The sequence below is a fragment of the Macrobrachium nipponense genome, chromosome 42 (genome assembly GCF_015104395.2).
Source record: "Macrobrachium nipponense isolate FS-2020 chromosome 42, ASM1510439v2, whole genome shotgun sequence".
Classification (NCBI taxonomy): domain Eukaryota; kingdom Metazoa; phylum Arthropoda; class Malacostraca; order Decapoda; family Palaemonidae; genus Macrobrachium; species Macrobrachium nipponense.
The window spans coordinates 51999995-52012440 of NC_061103.1; the positions used below are offsets into that span (position 1 = coordinate 51999995).

At 36.1% G+C, this 12446-nt stretch overlaps 1 protein-coding gene across 1 annotated transcript in view; it reads right to left on the reverse strand.

Annotated features, from left to right (window-relative positions):
* Positions 1 to 330: 330 nt before the first annotated feature.
* The window catches only part of LOC135213384 (carboxypeptidase A4-like), a 78297-nt gene continuing 66181 nt past the window's right edge, over positions 331 to 12446 (reverse strand). Inside the window, exons 17-18 of the mRNA XM_064247360.1 lie at positions 1696 to 1823; positions 331 to 556 (exon numbers count right to left, since the gene is read on the reverse strand). Coding sequence (XP_064103430.1) covers positions 509 to 556; positions 1696 to 1823 — 176 coding nt within the window. The 3' untranslated portion in view covers positions 331 to 508. The remainder of the gene's footprint in view (positions 557 to 1695; positions 1824 to 12446) is intronic.

A 12446-nucleotide genomic window follows, 5' to 3' on the forward strand; every position in this document is an offset into this window, starting at 1 on the left:
GTGTAAGCAAATTTTTCAAACTGTGCACAGGAGGGAGTGTGCACTAGGACCAATGACTCTCCCTCACAAGTGCCAGATTCCAAAGCGGCTTGATGATGGTTCTCAGAAATATACTCCCAGTTGTGCAGAGGAGTATTACAGAGTAGAGTTTTTCAAAGTTATTGACAGTGCTTCAGGGTATTGCAATAAGTACTTCACTTCATCTGATCTCACAATGTACCGCAACTTTGAAAAAATACAGTCACTCATATACAATATTGTGGCTTTTTACTTATTGTTTCTGGTTAAAGTATGGTAATACACCATAGATGAGAATAAAATACTATATGATAATGATTTAAAAGTTATTATTAATTACTAATACAATATTTGTTTAATCATGAACATTTCAATGACATTAGCAATTTTCGCTAGACTTAACTGTATAATCTACGTTGCAAATCATAGCTCCTTGTCTCTCATTTTCATTGGAGGAACTTTCGTTTGTTGACTCTTTCTGTTACTTCATTCAGACCACTGTAGCCAAAACCTTTACAGCCTCCCAGGCATCTTGTACCTGTACAGTTGATGATAATTGATTTAGATTTTTTTTAAATATATCAAGTTTAGGAGCTTCATCGAAATGTACACTTCAGACTGACAATGATTATTGAGTTTCCTTATCAAAGCTTGTCCGTGAGGGAATGCAAAATTTTAAAGGAAAATATATAGAAAAAATTAGTTCTTTTCAAAAGATGCCTCCAGTATTAGCCAGGATATTTGGGAAAACTCAAATGAAGCAGGATAAGTAAAACTAAGCCTAGCAAGTGTAGTGTGGAAACTAGCAGTAATGAGAAGAGAAAGTGTGAAAATGCAGCAGCAAAGAAGGAACATACAAGTTATATATTGAGCAGGAGATATAAAGGTGCATAAAAAATATATTCAGTTTTGATATAGACAGATAGAAATTTTGGTGGAATAGCTGAGACAAGCCATAAAAGAGCAAGCAAACTTGTCCAAGATGAAATAAAAATATATGAGAAAGAATTAAAATGATTAAATGAAATAATAATGATAATACTATGGTAAAAGCAATTCGTTTTTCGTATAAGCACTGCAGACAAAGACCTGATGGACATGAATTTTGGGAAAGTTGGTCAGACTAACCAGAAGTGCTAGGAATCAAAGGCTATTATACTAGTGGAACAACCTGAATTAACAAAACTACTGACATAGTTGATTTGCAGTTGGTGACAGGAAAATAGTTATGGAAACTAATCAGGATAACGTAGAAACACTGAAATTCTACTAAAGCTATGATTTAAAGTGACTGAGTTGGATAAAGACAAAATATGATAATATGAAAGTATGGAAATACAGCACCACAAAATGAATTCATCACAAAAATTATACAGACAAAAGACTTGTCCACTATATCGGGCAAGAGATGCCTAACACAACACTGAGGTATCCTTTTCAAACATAATTAACATTGCTTGCATTGCCTTTTTATCAAAAGATAATTAACTAAAATAAGAAAATAATAAACTTCGTTAGCTCTTCAATCTATGAAAATTGATATTGGAAGTCTTTTGATAAGCAATAAAATATGAGAATCTCTCTGAAATCAACATGAAGTGCTTATTTTAATTAAAACTCGAGGAGCAGTACTTGTCAAACAAATCCTTAATTTAAAAAGTAACAGTAGCAACTCACAGTAGGCAATATCTGAGATGCAGGTAGGGTAAATCCATACGACCCAGTGTCTCTCAGCTCAAGTGTGTATGCATAAGTAAGATTCATTGCATACGAGGCCCAGTCAACAGATGTTCCAGCTGCAGAATCTGTTTAAAGGATTAACTTATCAGTTTTAATTTATCCTTTGGCCAAATACTTTCTTCCCATTTCACATCTAACAAAAACTACATTACTGCAATTTAAGAATATAGAAGAAGAAGGTCACTATAAACAAAATAAAAGATGGGAATAAATTTAAATGGGCATGTAAGTTAACTTTATTAGCCATTCATGGACCTTAAAGTAATGCTTATCAGCTTGTTATTACTCAGATATCTGTTTCCAATGGATTATTCGATGATTCACTGTCAAAAAATGTCTGGATGTCATAATGGAGTCACTGAGGCACAGAAACATTAACTGACTGAACTAAACAATCAGTGTGGCATGTTCCTGTTCTTCATGGCATCATAAATAGAATTAGTAGGCCTATTTCACATATGAAGGCTTAAAGTCTTTATGAACTTGTAGAAGAAAAAAAATTTAATGTCTTGACCAGTGATATAAGGTGTGGCATGCCCAATGAACAACTGATGTTTAGCTCTCTACTGTATGAGCTCAATACCAGAAAGTTGATCAAGGGCTTTGATTGTGAGGTTGATGGAATGCACCATCTGTCTATGGTTTTCTTGAATTCTGTAACTACCTTCTAATGGAGTAACCATTATGTAGTGTACTTGGTTGCACCCTCATGTTTATGAATTGCAGAATGCTATGATAGCTTTCCAGATCTAAACATTAATATCATTCAAATTCAGTCGAAGGTCTTGTCCAGAAAACTTGTTGCTGATATCTGTTGATGGACCAAAGTCAACAAGCATCACTAGGACATTGATGTATGAGGTTTATTTTTGGCATAGCACTTGCATGTGTATTGGCCCTATGATATTGTCCTTCAGTTATGTGACACAGGTAGAAAAAAATTCCACATGTGAGTCCAAAGCCAAAGGGAAACTTCCTTTACTAAAAAATACTGCCATTGTTAATTAACATCAGCTTTACAATGAAAGCATATAACAAGGATTCCAACCTAGGTCTTCCTTAAATAGATGTGGAATGTGCTCCATGTGCTGTAAGAGCTAACATTTAACGAACTATTACCCACTGTTCCTTGTGGAAAGCTATCTGTACAGAACTTGACTGTGCTAACCAGGTACTAGTAAATGATAGTTACTCCTATAAGGGAAGAGTTGGAGAAATTGCAAAAACATATGAAAATGCATTTCATCATCATGTCAATCTTTAGATAATAAGCCCAAAATTGCTCTAAGATCAAGTTTGCACAGTATGAACACTTCACATCAAGCCCTGCATGCAATAAAAAATGTGCAAGCCTCACCTTTTAACAGTGACCAAGCCATTAAAATTGAAATCTATAATAGATCCATGAAAACATCAAATATTCTTATGAGATTAACCGCAGCTCCTCTAATGCATGATGCTCTCAAGGAAATGAATGTAGTTGATCACATTTAATCCAATATCAATCACTTGTTCCATTGCTTTGATAGGCCTTATTACGATGTAACTTTCAAAGAAGTTATTGTGCAATCCAGCAAAGTCTTATACCTACCAGCAGCATTTCAGTTCTAGTAACAAATGTGTGTGGTTGCTAGACCATCCAGCAGCCTGCCTTGATCAAATCTACATAGTTGCAGCAACACAACTTTTACTGCTCGATCATCCAGATAGTTCATGAAGGTGAGCACTTGACCAGTCAGGATCAGGCAGACGACCAATCAACTGTTATATGATGACTATCACCTTACTGTCTCAGACTGGTGTATGAGCAATGATTACATATTAATTAGAATGTATTGCATCATTCTGTGAAGAAACATGTTGTTGTGTTAATGTGATGACTCCTGTATTCCAGTAGGATCTTGCAGCATTTGTAAATAACAGTTAGTGAATAGCTGACATTGCCTTGACGTTGCTTTGACAAATGCCAACCGATGCCCCATTGGCAAAATACATGTTGACGTTCTCATGATAGTCTGTGCCTATGTCACAGACCTAGATCCGTATACTCGGATGTTTGTGTAACATTGTGCAATATGTCGCTCGACTAATGTTCTCACAACAGAATTGTATATCAGACTTCTATCATACCTCTTCGCTGGAAGAGCTATTCAAATCTTCCTGTAGATATCATTGTGATGTAAACTTGTTAAATATAACTTGTTATTTCACTATGTGTTTTACCATCTTAAAACCTACATACAAGAAACAACGATTGATGGGGACTTAGAAGAAATATCATCACAGACATGATACTTGTCTAAGATGTGATGTATACAAACCGATACTTGCGAATATTATTGCAGGTCAGAAAATAACCAAATGTTAGTCAAACAATTGTTAGTCAAACAATTGTTAGTCAAACAATTGCAAGGCGACACCCCAATATATGGTGGTAGCTATAAGAAGAAGTACCCATATCTACCGAAGACTTACAAATCTTAGAAACATATCAATGAAGGCGAGGCAAGAGAATCTACAAGCAACTTCGTGTCTCAGCCAATGCTGTTGACAGCAACACGAGTATCATTTTAATCATACCGAGACGACATTCATCCACGAGTTTCGTAATGAAACAAATTAAGCATAAATTTTTATATCAAGAGGCTTAAACTTTGTATATTGGGCGTCTTCAACAGTGTGGAACTTCGAGAACTTCAACAGGACGTGTCTCCCGCATCAGATCATCATCAACCTAGCACAGCGGGAAGAGAATCTTAGCAACAAACAATAACAGCACGAGCAGAGAAGTGGGTCGCGAAAGGAAAGATGACGTAGAAGTGGCCTTGACATCATCAAAACACAGGGTTTTTTTCCTCTATATATCGAGATAAGTACAAACTTCTATTCATTTGGTGTGTGTCTTTGAGTGATTCTGTTATGCAGGCCGACAATAGTATTCCTGAGGGTGAGTTACAAGACATTCTTAATCTTACTTTCTTACAGGAAACTATCTCCATCATTGGTACTTCGCTCCTGCGGGCTTTTTATCTTTGTGTTTCTGTCAACTTTGTTTTTTTTTCAGAAGTTCTCCTGAAATATTTTTATCATATTTTCTGTGCTTAATCTTATCATTTTGGGGGACACTATTATTTCTGTAGCACATTTTATTGAATATTGCCTATGCGTTTACGCAGTGGACGTGTGTATTCATACAGATTTTATGACAGGGTTGCTAGGAATCACAGTGATAAGAAAAAACAAAAAGTAAAGATGTCCAATCTAGTACTGAGTACCTCTGCAACCAGTAACCAGATGGTTACATTAGTTAGCGCTAGGTCAGCAATAGTTCCTTTTCAAGGGCGTTGGAGTGGGTTTCTGCCCCAGGGTGTTGAGTCATGGATTTCCTCAGTGGATGCTCACTTAAAAGCAAAAAGCATCACAATACCGACCCTACAGTTACAGGAAGCTAAAAGTTTCATTGATTTTGCAAAAGGGGACGCAGGTTCCTATCTGAGAGGCTTTTCTTTCCAAGAAACTGATACTTGGGATGAATTTAAAATTAAATTGCGATCCATATATGGCAGTGAAGAAACCTTGGACGTAGTACTAGCCTTGAGGAATATCCTTAAATTGGTCTCTATGACTCAACTGAATATGGTAGATAGGGCGGCACTCATTGCAGACCGGTTGAATGAATATCTAGATACTTTAAACAATACCACTTGGGTTGCAGGAAATAACATGACTGTAAAAGATTTTATTAGGCTAACATACTTACCATTCATAACAACTATGTTACCAGAAGCCTTGGTACGGTGCTTTGATGAAGCGCTATTGCCAGATAGTACGGAATTAGACATATATAAACAAATTAAGAAACATATGTCTAAATGCGCTGACCTGGATCCCTCATTTATTCAAATTTTTGCAAAGAATGAAAGTAAACCACAGCAAGTAAATATAGTTAATAATAACGCTGCAGGGATAACTTGTTTTAATTGTAAAAGATTGCCGTATGCGTTATTGTTCAATCCATAATAGCTCAAGCCATTCTACGCTAGATGTTTTTCACGTAATCAGCAACAAGGTAACGTTAAAAACACACAAAACGTTGCCAATGATAATAAGAAATATGCACATTATCACAAAAAGAAACAAGCAAACAATAACTCTGCTCAGAAAAATCGGACTTCAGGGAACTCAGTTCCTGGGCCGTCTAGCCAAAACAGTCAAAGTCAGTCAAATTTTCCGAGTGTTCAAAGCAAAGCAAATTCCATATAGGCGATTTCAGCGGCGGGGGAGAGTGATGTTGGGTCATTCATATCAACACCTTTTGAATTAAAAAATAAATTTAATCACCTAAAAGCATTAGGTGAATCCCAGAATTTTCCTATGAATCACACGACCATATCAAAAAAATCAGAGCAGGTTCCCGTAGATTTTCACACTATACATGCTATAATCAGTTATGATGAATTACGCCCAACTTTACATGCCGTAAATTTAGAATAAAAGCCATTTACATTGTTTTTTTATTCCGGTAGTCCACGTAATATCATGGACTTACGGACTCTCCGTTTGTTGTTTTCGAACTTCCCTATTGAGAAGTCCGGAGTACGACTTTCAGGAATTGGCAATAACGAGTTAAGTGTCGTAGAAGTGACTCCGATTTAGTACAGGGTGGGTAAGCACATGCTTACAGATACCTTTATAGTTGTAAAAAACATAGATATGTATCCAGTTGTAATTGTATGATACCCATCTATGGGCATACAAAACATTATCTTAGCTCCTGCCAAACATGGCGTGTTTATCAAAGGAAAATTCTATAAATATTCTAACACATTAAAATCTGTTTTGGACAAAAAAGAGACAGTTAATCAAACAATAACTTATATAGAGGAACCAATCACTTGTCTCATAAATGAATATATTGTTCAAGCCACCCAACAGAATTCTCGCACACCTGCAAATTCTCGAGACAAATGCACCCTCGAATATCTTGGTGCGTATAAAAAAGGCTTTGCCTGGATCTGAAATCTTAATCCTTGCTGACACTCTGAAAATCAACGGACTTTCTGCGACACAAGCATTATACACTGTTGAATCACAGCAACAAGTTAATATTGAAGTCTGTAACCATCTGAATACCAATCTAGTAATCCACAAAAATTTACTTATCGGGGATATGGAGGTGTAAAAATATCGCATTCTTACCGTTGCTGAAATTAATCACACTCAACCTGTTGTCGACGAATCCCTCTTACAATATATCAAAAGTAAATTCAATAAAGACATTCAAGAAGAGGAGATCTAACAGCAATTTTTTTATCTTTTATCTAAATATCATGATGTCTTCTCAACTAGCGAGGGATCTCTAGGGAAAACGGATGTCATTGAACACCAAATACAGTTAAAGGACAAACAAAGCTATATGCGTACCTTTGTATAGACTCCCAATGAAATTTCAAAATGAGATAAATGACGAAGTCGAAAAAATGTTTGAAGAAGGAGTCATTAGGAAATCAAATAGCCCTTACAATTTTCCCTTAATCGTCGTGCCTAAAAAAGATCGGATTTGCGTATTTGCGTAGATTTCCGTCGCTTAAACGAGGAAATGATTCCCGATCGTTTTCCAGTGCCATGCACCGATGATATCTTATCTTTGTTAGGTCAGAATAAATTCTTCACCAGCTTGAACTTACTTAAAGGCTTTCACCAGATACCCTTAGCTAGTGAGAGTATCCCATACACCGCCTTCAGCACAGCCAGGGGACATTATGAATTTTTACGTATGCCTTTCTGTTTACGTTGCGCCCCAATTACATTCACCAGAATTATTAATATAGTGTTTGGAGGCTTGTTAGGGGACACCCTTCATGCCTATAAGGATGATCTTGTAATCTTTTCTAATACCTTAGAAGAACATTTGCATAAACTAGAGCTAGTGCTACAGAGACTAAGGCAACACAATCTAAGAATAAAAATATCAAAGTGTGAGTTTTTTATGACAGAGTTAGTCTATTTAGGTTTTACGGTGTCTAGTCAAGGTCTTAAGGTAGTCCATGATAAGGTGTCGGCTATCCGTAACTTTCCGGTACCTACTAACGTAAAGGGGATACAACAATTTCTGGGGTGTTCGGGTTACTACAGAAGCTTTATACGCAACTATTCAGTCATAGCAGCTCCTTTAACAGATTTTACGAAGAAAGGCGTAGATTTTATATGGTCTGAAAAGCATCAACAGGCGTTCGATACCTTGAAAGAGGAATTATGCAGTTCACTTATCTTAAAATTCCTTGATTTTAATAAGGAATTTTTTATTGCAACAGGCACCTCAGACCAAGGGGTAGGAGGGGTACTACTTCAGCAATATGATAAACAGTTCTTTCCTATAGATTTTTATTCACGTAAACTGAAGCCCTCTGAAAGTAAATATGCAGTAATTAACAAGGAAGGGCTAGGTATCGTTAACCCACTAGTACATTTTAAGTTCATAATCTACGGCTATCCTGTTAAGGTCCTTACTGACCATAAGCCCTTTACCGAGTTTTTCAAAGGCTTTAATCACAGTCCCAAAAGAACTCGGTGGCATATGATCATTCAGGACTTTGGAGCCAAGATCGGATACCTACCTGGGAAAGCAAATATCATAGCTGACGCATTATCCCGCAATCCCGCACCATACTGTAAGGAACCATTAGCTGGACTAGAAGATATAGAAACATCCGTGCCTATTGTTAAAACCGTATCTGAACAAGAAAATTCATTTTCCCAAGAGATCGTGTACATTGAAGACCCTGGTTGGAGTGCTGAACTGGTACAAACTGAACAAAGGAAGGATCAGCAGTTAAGCAAAATAATAAATGCTTTGAACGGAAATCCTAAAGCAAAAGAATATTTAAAGTGTGTGCAGCAGAATTATATAATCAAAGGTAATATTCTGTGTAGGTTCGTGACGAGGAAAACCAGAAGCACACCGCAGGTGACTAACGACCAGGTAGTAGTACCAATTTCTCTTATACCAATCGTCCTAAACTGGTTGCATTCTAATCCCTTACATGGTCATCCAGGGTTCTCTATTATGTCACAGAAAGCCAACTCACTATTTTACTGGTCTACAATGCTTACAGATATAAAAAGCACATAACTAATTGTCACATTTGTCATGAAAACAAGGGACACACTAAGACACCTGTCAGTTTAGGGGCCTATCCCGTGCCAAATCAACCCTTTGAAAGAGTACACTTAGATTTGTTAACAGGGTTTTACGAGTCTGACAGAGGAAATAAACACCTCTTAGTGTTAATAGATGCCTTGACACGTTTTACAGAATTAATAGCACTAAAAACAAAAACCACAATTGAATGCGCTAGGAAATTTTGAGTGCTACATCTGTAAACACGGAATTCCACACATGATAATCTCTGACTCGGGTGGAGAATTCAATAATTATTCCCTCAACTCGTGTGATATCCTTTGCATTAAGAAAATCAATACCATGATTTATCAACCAGAGTCAAACGGATTGGTAGAGAGTAAATAGGAAAGTGTTAAATGCCCTGCGAGTTACACTCGGGGGTATGGATATAGCGGTTTCCGCGGTTTTAAGTACTCTTAATCATTCATATCATGTATCTATAAAAATGACACCGCATGAGGCCTTATACGGTATGCCCGCTAGAACACCTTTCCACATACTCAAGCCAACCACTAATTTATCCAATCCCCTAACGGATATAATGGATGCAGGTGTAAGCCGATATAGAAGAGGCACAAATTATAATGAAAAGGAATCACGATAAAATCGCGAAACAAACAAAACCATATACAGTAGGTGATCAAATCTATATCCAAATATATGTGCGTAAAGGTTTGAACTATAAGCTAATGCCTAAGTTTGAAGGCCCGTTCAGTATTCTAGAAATATTAGCGGCAAATAGGCTAAAGGTTCAAAACATATCAAAAGCTACTGACATACAGATTGTTCCATTGGCTCATATTCGTAGTTAATGAAAAAAAGGTGTAGAAAGAAAGGCTAGGAGTGAAAATATGTATACCTATATGAAACTTAGTGTAAATAGTATAAATAAAATTTGTATGAAAAAAATTTTATTAGTTTTGAATAAGAAATATCTAATTTAACATGAGTAATTACATATATTTTACTATTTGCAGGTTTCCAACATGAAACTTATATTGTTCGGATTGGTACTGTTTTTTCAGATATTCTCGTGTGGGCGGAGTGTTAAAACAAAAAATATCCAATTTACACATGGCTCTATCATTGAAAGAACTGAGGATGTATTTATTACAGCGAGTAACGTAATTCTTGAACTTGACTTGCGAGCGATTTTTTTGCCAGAAGATGATGTCATTAACCTTAAAAGCGACTTATCGCATTTTGCTGAATCATTGGATCAATTGCACAAGCATCATTTTCCTTTCAACCCAGAGAATCCGCTTGCACAGACTTTGTCTGTAGCTGAGTTGTTATCTTATGATTTGCAAAACAAGACAGCTGAAGCGGAATGCTTAGCTCGTGAACTTCTTATGTGGACTGCAGGTCATAATAACGTAGAAAGACGTAACCCATTCTTATTCGCGGTGCTCAATATTTTTGGGTCCGTTGCAAGTTTAGGTTTGGGAATTGCAAATCATCTTAAAATTAATGAATAAAATAAGAGAATAGAATTTCTACAACATCAAAATGAATTAATTTTCTCTGAACTTCACAGACAATTAGTCAATAAATTAGCTTATGACATTGGTAAACGAGCATTCTAGTAATATAAATCAAATCATGGATATGCAATATTTACTTGCAACATCAGCATATTACAATACAAAAGATCATATTCATGGGAAAATTTCACATTTGATTGAAAAATCCAAAGGTTATGTAGAAGCAATTACACTAGCTACAAAGGGTGTTTTTTCGCTGCATCTCTTGCCTATTAAAGATTTATCATTAACCCTAGAGAATGCGCGTGAGAAACTTGGCTATGAACCTTTGTTAGGGGCACACAAGATCGAATTTTATTACAGCTTAATTTCAGTAAGCGTAGAGAATTACAGAATCATGATTAATATTCCCTTCGATTCTTCTGATGCCTGGAAATCTTACAAAATCGCTCCGTTTCCCACTTACATGTCTAATAGCTCACAACCAGTAATATAGAATTTTTCTGGTTACGTATTAATTTCCCCTGATAAGGAACTTTTTACGGTCGTCAGAGACCTGGATCGGTTCACTCATTGCTCTAATGCCATGGGTAAATAAAGTTTGTACAGCTGACTCTTTTGAATTCCATAATACATCAACGCTTGAATGTTGTCTGAATTTACTTTACCCTTTTGACAAGAATAAGTTCGCTTACAGGTTGAATAACGGAACCTGGTTATGCTTCGCAGTCGAAGAGTTTAACGTCGCATGCCCGGACGGATGGTCTACAACTTCAAGACTGTTTGTCACTGCGGACGGCTGCAGTGGAGCAACGCCCACCTACAATGTTAGGGGAATAAGCACCATCATAAGAGAGCAGGCTTATTTCGCCAACTTTTCCTGGACCAACACCCGTATCCCAGCATTACCATTGCCTTTTGATGAGAAGGTGGCCCAGCAGCTGTCAAAATTGACTACAATGGATCACACTTCCCACGCTTACGATTCTAGGGAGGACATTCGTTTCTACTGTTTAATAGCGGCAACCCTCGTGCTGGTGGTGATTTTAATAATCGTGAATGTATTTGTATGGCGTAGGATGAGGAAAACAAGTATGGCTGATCAACAGAACGTCTGACCCCGCCCAGACAATTATCCCATGGCCCTTAAGGCATTTGAATTTAAACCCATTTGAAATGAGCCATTTCATTTGACTCATAGGGGTTGTCTGGAACTGTGTAAAGTACGAAAAGTTGTTTGAAACGCTAGTTAAATATGTAGTAGGAATCTCCTTGGCAATGTATTCCATATGAAAAGAATAAGTATCTTAATTGTAATCTACCTTAACTATTTTATCTATGAGCATACATAATTGTAGCTATTAAAGTTAAACAATGAATCATTATTTTTGTGTGTCTACGCACTGGGAATCCATATAAAGTGCACCTAGATTAATCACTTATGTTAATCATTTGTATTAATCATTTATTGAATAAACAAATCAGGTAGCCTATAATCAATCTGTTACCTTGTATCTTATCACATATTGTTACCATTAATTTCAATTACTATATGATTTATATCATGTAATCTTTATGTCATACAATTATCAGTAATACGTTAGTATTTTCTGTAGTATATGTATCCTCATGACTGGCATTATATAACTGTATCATTATATTTCACATGTGATCATTATTATTTACTATTATATCATATGCATATGTCTTATACCTTATACGTGGATCTGTATTTGTGTACTCCATGTATTTTTTTTTACTTATAAGTATTTTCTATATCAGATTTTTACATATAACCAGTTGTATGTCATTTCTTAAACACTTTGATGGAAGTTATATGTTTATCACATCTTTGCATCTATATTTTAAAAAATAAATCACATTGTTACAAGTCAAGTGCAAGTCAAACTTTCTGTATAACTATAATCTAATGTCTGATTTCATATAGCGGACCGAGCATTATGTAATGATTACATATTAATTAGAATGTAATGCATCATTCTGTGTAGAAACATGTTGTT